Raw genomic sequence first — 16705 nt, 5'->3', positions numbered from 1 at the left:
TCAGTGTTCTTAGAAAGGAATTTTATCTGTTATTATTTTTTTATACTTTTCCTTCACCTGCTTCTGTTCCCGTCCTTTACGAATGCGGCAATAACGTGAGATCTAAGCACCAAAACGAATAAAAACTGAGAATTTGATTGGAGATTTAAAATATCATTTTATTAAATTATATTTATTAGCTTCATGGATTAGAATATTGAATTCGCTATGTTTCTTATTTAATATTTGAACACTGATATTTAACGGAACGCATAAAATAATAAAATGGTTATAAGAGATTCTTGTTAAAAAACTACTTTTGAAAGGGAATTAAGTATTATATGTCATTTTAATATAAGTATATTTTATATAAGTACATTTTATGTAGCTTTAATTTGCATTTTTAACTTCTTTTAAAAATAAAGTAAAATAAAAAAAAGTTAAATAAATACACATTTGAGGCCGGAATATTTAAATGAAAACACTTTTGTGAAATATTACTCTGGAAGACGAAATCAAAAACAATAAAACCTGTTTGATTATCTGAGGAAACAGATAAACGCAGAAGAGACTCCGTTGTCAGTTTTATATATTTTTTCTGACGCTATATGATTACAAGCAGAAATATATTTTGGTATTTTTCAATTATAAAAAAAACTGTCTAAAGGTTGCTTAAAAATATCTGCTGGATTATCGGAATTATATTTTTGTATTAAAATATAAAATCCAGAAAAAAGTAGTCTGAAACAAAAAAAAATATCTTTCCTATTCAAAAATTTGTCAATAATTTATTTTGTAAATTAAAAAGAGATTTCAATGATGAATAACTGTTTCACTTACACCTAAATAACTGAAAATTAGGAAAATTATTGCTTGGAATTGAGGCATGTTTGGAAGATTTTACCTTTAACGTAGAAAAAACTCAGATGTTTCATGCTGTATTTCATAACAATAAGTTATTAAAATGCTAAATATAATATTTCCTTTATTTTTACCCAAATTAATGTAAAATAATGAAAAAAAGTAGGAAATGTGTGTTTAATAAAGATTCTGCGTCAAAGGGTTAAAGGCAATCAATTTTCCATATTACGGCAAATATTTTAAAAATTATATAACAGATTAGGTAAAATTAATCTCCAATTTCTTCCATAAAAACGCATTACGTGAATTATCTAATAACAGGATAGGATTTAAAAGAAGTTTAGGAAAATTTAGTGTCAAACAATTTGTTAAAGCACTATTTCGGTTCTGATTTTCATTTTAGCAATGAATTTTAATTCTATGTTTGTGCAGTGAAAAAGATTTATATTAAAATTACTAAGCTGCACTGTAAAAAGTTCTTAAGTTGCACTGCGAAAAGCGTTTATGCAGTGTGTTTATACAGTTTATACATGCTTATACGTTATGTGTACAGTGTACAGTATATGCAGTATTTTAAACTGCACTGTAAAAGCTCACAGCAAATTTGATGTATTTTTTTTTACATCACTGGTATCGTAACGATAAAAGAAATCACTATTTGCTGCGAAATTGGTTGCATTTAGTCACGTGGGTCAAATAACCAATCGAAACAACTTCCGACTGAAATCATTTTCTGACATTTTCAGTTGCTTTCAAAACATTCGACGTGGTTAATTTGTGTTTTTTTTCATAATAAATAAAATTCAGTAATAATTCAAAACCTTAAAGCAAAAATTAAGGGTAATATTTATGAAACACCTTGTATATTAAAAAAAAAACAATAACTATAGTTCATGAAACACATACAGAAAGGTTAATACTAACTCCCTTTTTATAGTGATTAGTTAACAGAATGTTTACTAATAATTTTCATATTTTATCTGCACAGTTGAATATCGGTATTTAAATATTAAATAAGAAACAAAGTGAAATTAATATTCTTATCCATGAAACTAATATAATTCTTAATTTGTACACTTTTATGCACCAATTTCTCCAAGTATTCTAACTATATATATATATGTATTAAAAGAATTGATAATTGTACACGCAGTGCATATTTCTTAAATTATAATAGATTAGGTAAAATCAAGCTACAATTGCTTTTAATATTTGCATAAAAACATATTACATAAGTCATTTAACAATACAGAAGGATTTAAAAGAAAATTAAACAAGTTTAGAAAAATTTAGTGTCAAGCAATTTGTTGAAACACTGCACATTTCAAATTTTGATTATATTAAATTGTATTAATGCATATTAAACTATATTCAGCTGCGCGACTGAATGCCTACTATGCCCATACCAGTTTTCTTTACCTAGAGCTCTGGCGTACATGCTCCAGTTAGGTAGTCAGTCGAAATTAGAACCCCCAGTGTTTAGTCCTCAAGCATGCTTGGTATCGAATAATGAAAAGTCTGAAATACTTTACCCATTCAGTTACTTATTTTTTGAATTACAGAACAACAAAAAAAGAGAGGCGAAAAATGGAGACAAATCCGTCGTGTTCTTGTGTTAAATAATTTTACAATATATAATTTTTATCAGCTTAAAATTATACATATTATACATATTATAAGGTTAGATCCTCGAACTATCAAGATGGAGTTTTATTGCATGAAAATTTGCTTATTAGTTCAAAAGTTACTTAGGGAATTCACGTTTTTTCTCCCGCACTCAACACATTTTTAACATTTCATTTTTGACAAGGTTCTAAAACTATATGTTAATGATGATAAATACGGAACACCGTTTGATACTGAGGTCAAAGTATCAAGTTTGTTACACCACTATACAATTAAATATAAAATATTTAATCTTGCAGGAAAACAGTACTTAGAAAATTATGCTACAAGTCAGCAATAAAATGTAGAATGTTAATAAAAAAAGATCGTGGTTTATAAAATGAATAGTTCTTTATAAAAAGTTAGAAACTTTTTTCGAAATTTTATGAAAATATTTATCGTTCGCCTTAATTAGATCAACCTCAATCCTTAGAAGATTTTGGCACTTTGTTGTTAGAAAAATTCCAACAAATTGGGACTTTTTATCATCATTAAAACGTAAAAAAGCAAATTCGCGGAAAGCTTATCCTTCATTTCAAAAGTGATTAAATATTAATTAAGTAAAACACTTGCAAATTTTTCTACAAAAACTGTTAAGCTGTAACGATGTTATAGAACAATTTTTTGAAACTTAAACACTACAAACAATTTCTTTAGAAATATTTTCAAAGTTACTATTACCAAGTTTTTTCTTTTCTTTTCTTTTTTCTTCTATTAAAATGTTCATAACTATGTTGCTAATTATTTTGCAATTTAATCAATTCCCTTTATTAGTTAAATTTATTTTCATAATTTAGCCCTTTTTGTGATATTTATTTTTCTAGTAAAGATGTTTTTTTATTAGTTTTATAAATGGGCAAAATATGGAAGAAAATTACCTGAATCTGATAAGGAGATTGAAGATAATGCCTACAGCATACAAGAATAAAAGTTAAGGATTTAAGCTTTTAACAGCTTTACATAAGGAATAACACTGTGAAATAAATTTATTGTTGTATTTATACAAATACTTAATCTTGACTTATTCGGGTGTGGAAATTTCAAATCTAAAATTAGTTTCACTCCTAATGCTACAGATTTTGTTTACAAAAATGACATTTTTAGTCTCTTTTTGTCGAAATATATAATACTAAAAACGTTATATATAAGCGTAAATGCTGCAGCAAACTTCTAGGAGAGTTAGGGCTCATGATCAGGATTGAAACTGCATAGGAGCTAATGCTCGAAAATGCCGCCATACGCCGCTAAGGGCTGTTCCTTATTATGTACTGCTTCTTCGTGCGCTTCTACCCAGCTTACAATAGGGAAGTACCCCAAGGGAGGAATGACTATATTTCCAGACATGGGTTCCTATGTAATTTTAATCCTAATGACCCTCCCAAACTACCATAGAAGTTTGTGGTAACATTTATGCATCCCGCTGATATAGCGTTTTTAAACTTGTACATTTCGACAAAAAATAGATTAAAAATGTCATTAAAAAAACCGTTGATTAGAGAGAGATACCGATTGAAGATTTTAAATTAGCGATACGAAAGCATTTAAGATCTGTTAAATAATCTCATGCAACAGGGAGGTAAATGCTTTCCAGTGTTATCTAAAACTTGTAACTCAAATCTAATTAAAATCAAGAGATATAATTTTTAAAAAAATGAATTTGAATAGTTAAACAAAGCATAAAATAAAGGAAATAAAATAAATAAACGAAAAGCTTCAAACATATAAGAATAAGTTTAATTTAATAATTCAACATTTTAACTGTGATAAAAAAAGTTCTCAATATGTTGATATTAAAAAAAGTATCCATTTATAAGTCGAAATTTATTTTTAAAAAAAATACTCAATTCCCTTAAAAATACTCTCTTTTAACTTCAATGCCCTTCTGGCAGTATTTTTTGTGAGTGCCTCGTTTACTTAACTCATTACACGGGGGGGGGGGGCAACTTCATTATATAACATCCCGTTTTTAGAGGACAGGTTCGGATTTTCCAGAAGAAGAAAAAAAGTATCCCTTTTCGATCTGTAGGTCTCTGTATCTTGGTTTAAAATAGCTCAAAGTTTGAAAGCGTGGGTCAAATTTAAAGTATAAAATAGTTTTTTTGAAGAATCAAACATTTATAATTTCTTCTTTATCTAATATGACTTTTCAATGTAGTGCAATTTTAAACAAATTTTTCTCCATTTTCAATTTGTGATTAAAGCACCATTTGTAAACTATAATGCAAAGACCAGCAAGACAAATTGCGGTGTTTTTTTTTATTTTTTTTTTTTTTTTTTTTTTTTTTTTTTTTTTTTTTTTTNTTTTTTTTTTTTTTTTTTTTCTTTTTTTTTTTTTATAGAAAATCCAAATAAAAAATTAAAAAAATAGGGTTCCTATTTAAAAGCTTAAAAGTTATCCCTACATCATGAAGTGATCGAATTTAGTATGATCATTTGGAAAATATTTTCTACCTATATTTTCAGATATTTGATCCGATGCGTATTTTTGGATACATTTAGCCGTTTCCACACTTTTTGTACACCCTGTGAAAATAAAAAATAACTATTTATATTGAGAAATAAAAAAGAAGGGGAGAAACATACATTTCCCCTCAAGTCTAGTTTTATAACACTTGACACTATGTACTTGACAGTTAAAACTTGCACAGAAGAAATTCCGCATGAGCAAGTAAAACAAAAACAAAACGTAACAGATAGTGAAATGTTAACTTTCATGTTACAAATTTTTCTCCTCATTTTCTATTCTGCGCGGATGATAATGCTTATTTATAGCATCGAAATAGTTGTATGTCTATTATATATTATCGTTTAAGTTGTAGAGCGAGTAAACATAGGCAAATAAACCCCACAAAAAAATATACCAGAAAAACTTAGCCAGAAAACATTGATTTTCTGAATGATTATCCGATTATCATTTTTTATTTATTTACTTTTTTTTATATAAAAATATGATGTAACAAAACTCTTTCAGGAGAATAAAAGTATTGATAACAATAATTTCAAAAGTCATACGAAATAAGTTTTAAAATTATGGTTATGAAATAGTAAACCTAAAATTTAGATTAAACGTTTGCTTGTTTATTTTAGAACGAATAATATTTCCTGAATGAAATATTTTTTTAATCATTCATTATAAATGATTGCCTTATCAAACTATTATCGCATTATATAATTATGATTTCGGATAATACATAAATAATTAAAAAAAATCTTTTTTTTTCTTAAAAAATAACAGCTATTTTAATTATAATAACATCTTGTAGAAATTTAAAAACTTAATGCTAAATAATTTATTTAATAGAAGTTGTGATCTTAAAGCTTTTTTTTAATTAATACTATTACTTTCAGAATGAACGATAATTCTGCAAAGCAAAATGTTTTCGAAATCTATCTGGCTTTTAAAAATTGAAATAAATATTATTTTCGTGATATAAAATTTATGGCAATTAAAAGTTGTAGACTAATTTTATAGGTTTTATAGTAAAAACAAAGCTTTCGTGCTAAGTACTTTTTTTTTATTTCTTTAAAAGTTATACTCTATATAAATGTATTCGTTCTCAGAGAATGTTGATAATTGTGTAATTTTTGCTGTCACTTCTTTTTAATTTAAAGAGCATGAAAATGGTATAATTTAAAGATGATATAATTTTATATATTTTATAATTTTATGTAGATGGTATGATTTTAATAATAAAAGATTGAATGGAGAAAAAAATTTCCTTACCTTTTGAAATCTTTTGACTAAAAGTTTTTTATCATTTTTAAAGCAATTTACCCAACCTTATATAAACTAAATATAAGTGTAACTGCTAACTAACTGTAGCATAACTATAAGTGATTAAAATTAGTACAAAATAATGATATTTATTAATAAAAACATTTTAGATAAGCAATTTAACTACTGATTCAAAATATAATAAAGTTTATTTTAAATAATTATGAAAACCATCTTTAATTCGAATTCACTTCGAAAATTATTCCCGCTACCATATCATATCTCATTTAAAATGTATTGACGGTTATTAAAATTTTATACCAATCATTTCAAACAGATACCCTATCAGTTAGAAATTGTCACTTTATGATTGCATGTGACACTAATTGAAATGGCTACAATCTGAAAAGGGACTGACGCGGAATCCAAGTGTCCATTTCGAAACCCTCGAACGAAGCGAAGAATGTCTAGATGAAGACCAAAGCATCCGGTCTTACGGGTCTCTTTCCCCATCCTCCCAACCTCCTTGTAACCTCTTCTCTCTGGGGGTAGAGCGATGAAATGAAACTATAACATTCATCATTAACGGGCAATGGGCAATAATAAACAAGCATCGAGGGGAATATGACAGCCCTCTCCTTTATCCACCAATCAGAGAGAAGAGATGGACTCGATGAAAGAGGATGGAGAGAAGGAAGCTCAAGATGAGGAGAAACGGTCCTTCTCTCTGACAGTGACAGCGGACGAAAATTCATGTTATAACACGCGAAAGGAATATAGGAAACCGTAATGTCCGTATGCTTTTGGGGGAAGGGGGGCAAACTAGAAAGAGAAGGTTGTTCTATCAACGTTTTGCTACAGTCTACCCGGCAGCAATAGAGAATCATACGCACCAGCTACTTCCTTCCCCCCTTCTATTACCACCCAAGCACAATCTGGATTCTAGCACACCCGTCAATAGCACGTGGTGTCAGGTCCCTATACCCCATCCCCGTCTTCATATAAGGAGCGGTGATTTCAGGCGTTTAGCTTTGCCCGCCTTTATTTGCCCCACTTTTCCCCTTTAGTCTTGTTCCTCATAATTAGTGGAGGCTTCGGACTTTGCTGACCCCTCTTCTCTTTGGACCCCTTGGAAAAGTTCCTCCACCCCATGCGAGATTCTCTTCTGCCATCACCTACAAACCAATAAAAGATCATCAATTGCCAGGGGGGTCCGAGGGTCCAGCGATGGAGCTTCCAAGGGCCCGGGATAGAAGAGGGGGACAGAGGGTGGGGCAGCTGCAAGTGACAAGGCGGGGCACTGATGAATGGAAACGTTCCTTCGTACCATTCTTGGGCAAGAGGGGGTGAATTGTGCTCTTTTGTTCTGTTCATTCCGTTCTATTTGATGTGTTGTAGTAGAGGTTTAATCCGGCCGGCCAATGAGTGCTGTTGACAGAATTAGAGGGGTTGAAGAGGATAAGGATCTCAAATTCTTATAAGCATTAATTTCGGCTATTGATGAACAATGGGCTTAAAAAAATGAGTTTCAATCCGCAATGGGGAAATAAATGAGTAAGGATGGAAGCATGGTGTATATGTTAATCGTGCGTATATTCTCTAAAAGTGAAAGACTTTTTATTCTAATTCCGAATGTATAAATTGAATAGAATGAAATTTATCAAAATATTAAACATACAGGGTGTTCTATACCAACCAACTTTCATATAAATTTTAAAAACATTGATCAAAAGGAATTTGAAAAAAGGAGAAAAAAAAGATGCACATTAGGAGTTGCAAACTTATAGTTAAGTGAGGAAAGAACAAAAATAGGGATTTACGAATTATTGATGTGGAATGCGAGATTAAAAATTAACAAGAAAGATTTGAGGGCCGAATAAGCCAAGAAGGAACAAATAGACTATAATTAGAAGCACATCCAAGCTTCATCCCTCAATCAAACTGGTTTTGATGTTTCTTTATAAGTGATTCTCTACATTTCGATAGCTTTTATGTCTGTTTGTTTTTTTCAGCTTATACAGGCTGATTCTAAGCTTATGGAGCACTATTTAAAAGAGTGATAGAATCATATAAGCAAGCAATTTTCACCATATCATGGGCGGAAAGCAAGCAAAAAATACCGAGGAGTAATCCGCTACTGTGACATGAAAAAACGAAACGGATAAATTCGTTTGATGTAAATTAAATGACGTGCACCGCTCATTACACGTCACAGTTGTAATGTCTGCTCTACCATTTGCAGCTTATGCAATGCATATTGTTAATAGCACATGCTGTTAATAAAATTAATTTAGTACCTACTCTATCTGTTTGGTGCTTCTTTCGTTCATGTGACAGTAACAGATATCTTCAGTTAGTTCACCACTTTCTCCCCACTCATGCATTGTATGGTGAAAATTGCTTGCTTAGATAATTTCTTTGACCTCTTAAAATTTTGCGAAAGAGTTTCGAAACCCGTTACGTATTTTATTCGTGATCCTTAAATTGTATATCTTTCACTTCAACGCTAAAAATATAAACTAAGAGTACAGATTTCCTTATACAGCAAAGTAAAAGAGTATTCGAAAAATGTAGGATTCCAGATAAATTTATTAATTTTAAAATTCCGATGAATTCTGTATTTAGACCATGATGTTATAAGACATGAAATAAAACTGATAAGAAAATGAATAAATACAATTCCTGAAACTTTACAGTAAAATATAAAGGTAATCAATGCCCTTGGTATGACTAATCAGTTGCTACTAAAAATCTGTTTGACAAGACAGCGTGCATATGTTGAAAACTTCAGATTAATACTTTCGAACCTTAATTTTAGATTTGATAGAGATGTTGAAAAATCGGTTGAAAGTAGAACAATTATATTAGTCACTTGAACCATAATATAAAAAAAATTTAATTTGAACTATAATTTCCAAACAACGCTCTATTTTAACAAAAATTTAAAATATCAGTAAACTTCTAAAAACAATCTTCCAAAAAAAAAAAAGCGTTCAAAGACGCACCAGCTTTCCCTATTACCACATCACTTGCATGCATTTTCCTTTGATTATTCCGTATATACCTTTCCTGCCATCATTTAAAAAGCAGGAATACGAAATGAAAACTCAAACGACACCAAGGGTAGGGAGGAAAAAAGGGAAAAATAATAAATAAATACGGACTGATTGGAAGAAGATGCATAGGGAAAAATGAAGGGAAGAGAGGCTTCACACATCAACAACAAGGAAGTGTGAGAGGGAAAAATTGTTTTCCATTGCAAATCGATAAATATGATGATTGGATCAAAATGGGTATGGAGGAAAAATTTATCTAGCAATATAAATAAAGGGTTAGAGCCAGAGGAGGGGAGTGTGGAATATAGAACAAAATGAGAATTCGAAATGTGAAAAAGGGTTCTATTTTCTTTCTTATTTTCTTGTGCTTCGGCTTCCAAGCACAGGTGGAAGGTATGAGAAGGAACGAAGGGGGTTTTAAATAAAAGGGTTGGCTGTCAGTATTCTGATTTTAGAATGAAGGGTAGAATTTTAATTTATTTACTTTTTTTATTTTTTCTCTTTTCCTCTTCGGAATTGAAGTGGCCTGTGAGGAAAAAGAATGTGATTAGATGAAACTCTTGAAATTTTTTGATCAAAAAGATAAGAAAATAATGTCTTAGCGATTGTCTATTATCGGTTGCTGGGATTCTAACGATTCATATAATTGAATAAAATAAAATCATATTATATAGTTGCATCACATAATTCAAAATAGTATAATTGAATAAACTAAAATATTCTGAAGGTTTTCCATTTATGATTTGACCTTCCAAACTTCACACCTGAAAATTTTGAATTTTTTTAAAATTTTATATTTTAAAAGGAAAATCTCCTAACTATAATGCCATAATAAAATTCTTAGCTTGACAGAATCAAATTTATCGAAGTAATGTTAAAAAAAAATTTTTAAAAATTATAAACACTTAGTATACTACCACCCAATTTAATTTTATTTCACCATTGGTTTTGAGAAGCCTATTATTATATTGTCCGTCTATGGAAAGAACTCCCTTCCCCATTCATCTGGATCAGAGGCGGTGACCATGGTTACGAGATTTAACGAGATTCAATTAACTATTTCAAGTACGGGTATTGGGTCAATATTTAAGATAGGTTTTGACTCGGATGAGTGAGAGAGAGAGAGGGGGGAGTCAAAGGAGAGAGAGAGGGAGTCAAAGGAGAGAGAGAGGGAGTCAAAGAAGAGAGAGAGGGAGTCAAAGGAGAGAGAGAGAGAGTCAAAGGAGAGAGAGGGAGTCAAAGGAGAGAGAGGGAGTCAAAGGAGAGAGAGGGAGTCAGAAGAGAGAGAGAGTCAAAGGAGAGAGAGAGGGAGTCAAAAGAGAGAGCGAGGGAGTCAAGGAAGAGAGAGAGAGAGGGAGTCAAAGGAGAGAGAGGGGGAGTCAAAAAAGAGAGAGAGGGAGTCAAAGGAGAGAGATGGAGTCTAAAGAGAGAGAGGGAGTCAAAAAAGAGAGAGAGGGAGTCAGGGAGATAGAAGGGGAATTAGGGGAGAGAGAGGGAATCAGAGGGAGAGAGACAGAGAGGAGGGAATCAGGAGAAATAAAAGCTCCCTCTTTGAAATGTGTATTTCTTGTTTCCATAGCAATAGACCACCTTAAACCTTCTAGTGAGGGAGTTCTTTCCATAGACACACTATAAAAGTGAAAAAATTTTATGTATAGCAAAAATGCAATTTTGAAAAAAATACTGAATATCAACGGATTTATAATTCAAGTATTAGAACAAAATTGTTCTCAAGAATGAATTTTTGAGTAAAAGTTATAAACAATTACTTTACGGGTTAAGAAAAACCACGAAAATTTTTCACAAATAGCATTAAAGAGCAAAGGAGACAGTAATCTACCAACTGTAGGAGACATGTTTTGTTATCTCTGTGGTTAATGCGAGTTGGAAGCAATATTCAAAGGAATAAGTCCTGTTGGTATTCGAATAAGGTTTGCCTTACAACACAAAAAATCTAACCCCCAACCCTGTGTCATGGCGAGCCATTCAATTATCATCACTTTCATTAATAATTTCTTAAAAACTCTTAAGTCCATTAAAAAGAAGGTCATTTTGATTGGAAATCAAATAATGCATAGTTTTGGAATAAGTCAATAAATAGGAATTGCCAGAAAAAAAAGTCAAATGATAGAAACCTCACTGATGTGCCTGAGTACCTCTTTTGGCTGGAAAAATGACTTCGTGACAAATTCTGCTTTGCCTGTATTATTAATTTGAATTTTAAATAGAGAATAAACTAAGTAAAGTAATTCGTGAATGTAACTAAATAGTAAAGTTTCAAATGAATATCAAAATTCAAAAATAAAAAATTATAACAGGATTATTCAGGATTACGTTGTAGGAAAGTAATCGTGCCATAACTTAGATGGATTTTGATATTTTAAAAATTAAAAAAAATTATAGGACTGAGGTTCGATCTTCGGTGACGCTTGAAGCCAACCAGCATCAGATCGGTGGATATTGATTGCGGCAATATTGCGAAATAAAGCCGACCTGTGTGTATTGCCACAATTACGCCGTTGATCACGAAATTTGGAGCCTTAACCTCCATGACCCTCCTTAATCAAAGCAGGGTGTTGCGAGAATACTTTAAATTTTGGTAAAACGGATACTTTTGATCGACAAAGGATGAAAATAACACAAAGCTATAAATTTTAAAGCGTATTGAGACATAAAATCGTTCAAATTTTCCGCAACCTTAATATAGTTAATAATTTTTCTTTTAAAGATTAAAAGTAGAAATTTTTTGCATCGAAAAATTTACATTATTCTAAAACATTTTTTTGTCATTTAAACTAAATGTAAGTTTCACTATTGATCGGGCTTAAACGCTTACAATTTTTTCTCCACAGTTTATAGCAAAACATCTCCCAACAGAATTGCAAATCTCAAACATAATATGCTATCAAAATTGAATCCAAGCTGTAATTTTATTCTAAATAGGTTCCTTTTTCCTTCTACCATTTAATCCAGCTTACAACATTTCCAGAAATTGCCATCTTGGCGTAGAAAACGCTTTTCATTCTTCTCCATCAAGAAACCTCGATCTCTATTTTTTTTAAATACACCTGGATCGAAACATCTTCAGATAGCAATCTCCAAAAAAAATACAATCCTATTCATTTCCCTCTATCCAAAGCTACACATCCACACATAAATTCTAAACAAAATCTGCAGGTAAACAAATTCCAGAAGTGCCAAAATAGGAAGACTACAAGCCTTATAGGCGATCACCCGCACGTGCAGAGATTGTCTTCCAAAAATCCCATTCTCCCGCCCCCTACAGGGTGGCATTACACCCTCAGCTCTGCCATTTTGTTTCCCGCCCCCTCAGAAAACGTTTTGCCGCATCACTAAGTAACGATGGAGTTAAGGATATATATAATCCATACGATATGGTCGAGGCAAAATAGTCCCATTTTATTTCACATCTTCCTTTTTTTTCCTGCAGCCACGGGTACAAAAGACCGTTGGTGCAAATAAAGCCTGCTGGGGGCAGCTTTCTTCTATTATTGGGCCCCTTGTACGGTTTGTACGGTTGACGAAGTCTCATATTGGTTTTCGATACGGAAAGAGGGCACTTTTTATGTGCTCTGTTTTCTATAATTCAAAGACGCCTCGACGGATTAAGATATAAAAGGCAAATAATTACGTCGATTTTTTTTCTTCTTTTTCAATAGTGTGTCTCTTTTTGCATTGCCTTATCATTTAAATTGAGAAATCAATATTCATTGACAAAGTATTATTACTTTTGTTTATTTTATTTTAATAAATTTTACTAAATATTTCTTTACCTTATTATGATATAGTTTGATATTCATTGATAAAGTATTCTATAACTATTTCATTTTAGTACATTTTACTAAATCTTTATTCACAGTATTATGATATAGTTTGATATTCATTTGCAAAGTATTATTCGATAATTATTTCCTTTTAGTAAATTTTACTAAATATTTCTTTACTTTATTAAGATATAGTTTGATATTCATCGACAAAATATTACTTCCATAATTATTTCATTTTATTAAATTTTACTAAATATTTCTTAGCAGTATTACGATGTAGTTTGATATTCATTGACAAAGTATTAATTTGTTCTATACTTTTATAACCGTCATTGAACAGCCGACCCAATTTTGGGTTTACGACTACTTTTTGCTCAACTCCGTAGCCTTGTAGTTTTGAATCCAATCCAGAAGACAAGGGAACTCCTGGATCGAGTATTGGGAGAAATTTGCCTCCATGGAGGACTTTTTGATGGAGCTAACCCGCATTCGCGCTACATGGAGAGGAAGACCACAAGAACCTCTCACGGTTAGCCTGACGGCAAGGGGACTGTAACCCATGATCCGTCTACCACTCAGGATATTTCACGTCAGCACTGTGGTCGATGCAAGCCGGATGCGGAATTCGTATCGACTGGGATTCGAACCCGGTTCGCCTCATTGGAAGGCGAACGCTCCATTCCCTGGGCCATCGAGGTTCAAAAAAGAGAAGTGTATTGTAAGGAAATTAGAACCTTCTATTGATCATCAACAAAGCGAAAAAATCTGTAACACAAGTTTTCCTTCGATGTTTCTTATTGCACCGCACAGAACTACAGGCAGCACGTGCTAAAAAGAGCTCATCGTTAGTGAGCTTTTAAATCTAAACCCAACTCAAAATGCCTGTTTACGAAAATGAGCACAAAATAGATGTTTTTAACAATATACGCAGCTTGTAATGCGTGTTCAGGAAAATGGATCCAGCACTAAGTGCATGTTTATTGAAATGGACGCAGCTCATGATGCGTGTTTACGAAAATAGAAAAAATTCGAAAGACGTGTTTAAGAAAACGGACATGAATATTTAAAAAAAAAATTGGACGAAGCATTTTATTCCATTTTTTTAAGCAACTTTTATATTTTTTCTAAAAATTATATTTCTTTCTTTATTTATTTGAAACACTTAAAAATGGCATGTTTGATAACATATGCAACTATTAACAAATTATTAGAAATTTAACAGCTTGTACATCAATTATTTAGTTTAACTTCGTTTCACGATTTATTTCTATTAATTTTTTCACCAAAATGGCGGAATGAATAATAATAATGATAATTTCAAAATTAGTTCGGATTGTTTCACTGTAAATAATTCCTCAGCTTCTACATCATTACTTTAGATTGAATTTGTAGTATTTATTCAGTTATTTTTTTTAACAGAATTTCGACATAATCAACTGAAAAATACTTTCAAGCTCGTTCCGAGTATTTCTATTAACGCTCAAAAGTGTAGTTTAACAGCTTGTTCACTATTGCTTGAGTTTAATTTCGTTGCTGTAAGTAATTTTAATAACTTTTTTCAACACAAAAGTAAAATAATAAATTAAAGCATCTCCAGTGTTAGAGTCAGCTCTCATTATCTAACGTCCTAGTTAAACAACCGAAACACAAAATTCAGTTTTTAAAAAATAAATAAAATATTACGAGAAACGAGGACTATAAGTATTGTTAATTATACTTAGACGAGTGTTAGTCGGTCTATTATATAATTTTGGTCTATTACATAAATTTTGGAGAGAGTCAAATATTGAAATAAAGACAAAAATAGTTGCTTAAAAAGCTATTGTTAGAGCAGTACTATTATATGGCGCAGAAACCTGGAAACAGACTAAGATCGAAATACAAAAATTAGAAACCTTTCAAAACAAATGTTTAAGATTTATTTTTAAAATTTTCTGGCCATACAAAGTATCAAATCAGAATCTATTAAAGAAAGCTAAAATAAAAACAATAGAAGATGAAATTAAAAAACGAAAATGGAGCTGGCTCGGGCATATCCTTAGAATGCCCAAAGAAAAAATTACATCTGTTGCGCTTACATGGGTCCCTGATGCTAAAAGAACAAGAGGAAGACCCAGAGTTACCATCCAGAGCATGTTTTGGGGCGAATTAAAAGAATGTGGAATATCTGACTGGGAGGAAGCAAGATCTATTGCTAGAGACAGGAGGCGTTGGAGGGATATGCCAGAGGCCTTAAGTACCCAAAGGCACGTAGAGGATAAGTAAGTAAGTAAGTAAGTGCTAGTCGGCTTATTATCTCTTTAATTAATTATTTTAAATTTACATAAAAGATATTTAAATTTCCTTTAAAAGGCTTTAGACTTTTGCAATCAGATCTATATAAAAAGTTACAATTTTACATGAACTTATTGTTATGAATTGCTTTTCGAAACAATTATTTTGGCGAGATTTCTTCTCAATTTTAACAAATTTTGAAGAACCTAGATAATGCTTTTAGTATTAAAAAGTTCGAATAACTTCTTAAATATTTCAAAATTAGATCGCGAATGCTTTTCGGTGACTTTTTTGTCTTTGATTGTGACTTATCACTTTTTGGCAATTTTCAAAATTTACATAGAGAATAATGGCTAAAGATAAGCTAAACTTGCCCTAACTGTTGAAAACTTACATAAATAACTGTTGCAAACTTACAGCAGTTACAAATTTACTGCACATAATTAGCAAAAGCGTTGTCTAATGTGACAACAGTGCCTTCGAAAACCCGTTCGTACTGCGATCAAATTTTTTATTAGCAGCAGATTAATCACTGAAACTGTCGGTGATAAAAAAAAATGATAAAAACTAGTATGTTTCGGAGATCAAAAAAAAGTTTAATGTAAGACGTATTTTTCTTGTACACTGTAAAAAATTCCGGATCAAATTACGGCATAAAGAACCAGCACGTTGGGTGCATCATCCGTAAAATCCGTTTTTACCGTAAAATATTATACCACAATTTTTACTATAATATTTACGAAATTAAAGTAATTCAGTAATTTTATTACTGTAAAAATTACTGTATATCAATTCCGAAGCATGTTCTGGTAAAAATGGATTTGACTGTCAAAAAAAGTACTGACACTGTGTTTGCTCGTATTTTTAACTATAATTTGATCTGAAATTTTTTACAGTGTAGTTGGTGTACGTTGTCTGAATAAACGAAACATAAGTAATTCAAAAAGTGTAAAATGTTTCCTTAAAAATATATTATTTTCATGAAAATAAGATTTATTTTTTACGTCTTCTTACAATCACATAAATATCAAGTAATTCATTTTTATTTAATATTTTTCTTAAAAATCATGTTTACTGACTTATATTACTTTCTTTATATTTTAAAAAAAAAAGTTTTTCAAAAAAATATTTACATATTGTTTTATACAGAACTAATTTTACAGAACAAGCAATATTTCATACTTAAAAAAAATATATTAATCGCACTACGTGCAACTATCTACTTCAATATCAAAAAGATTTGCTTATGACTTTAAAATGTCAATCATATCATGATCTTTCACAAGTTTGTTTACGAAAGGGGCTGTGTGTGTCACTCTAAGAGGAGAGGTTTCTTAAAATTAAGACTACTTGGAACAAGGGGTACC

General features: G+C 31.0%; 1 protein-coding gene across 1 annotated transcript; it reads left to right on the top strand.

The window, feature by feature from the left end:
- Nucleotides 1–10383: 10383 nt before the first annotated feature.
- LOC139425810 (octapeptide-repeat protein T2-like) lies at nt 10384–10911 on the top strand. Its single transcript, XM_071181771.1, has one exon. The coding sequence runs from the start codon at nt 10384–10386 to the stop codon at nt 10909–10911; it is 528 nt and encodes a 175-aa protein (XP_071037872.1).
- Nucleotides 10912–16705: the final 5794 nt, after the last annotated feature.

This window comes from Parasteatoda tepidariorum, chromosome 6 (genome assembly GCF_043381705.1).
Source record: "Parasteatoda tepidariorum isolate YZ-2023 chromosome 6, CAS_Ptep_4.0, whole genome shotgun sequence".
In the NCBI taxonomy this organism is placed as follows: domain Eukaryota; kingdom Metazoa; phylum Arthropoda; class Arachnida; order Araneae; family Theridiidae; genus Parasteatoda; species Parasteatoda tepidariorum.
Note: the sequence above shows the minus strand (reverse complement) of the source record. Positions and strands in the feature narration are given on the sequence as shown.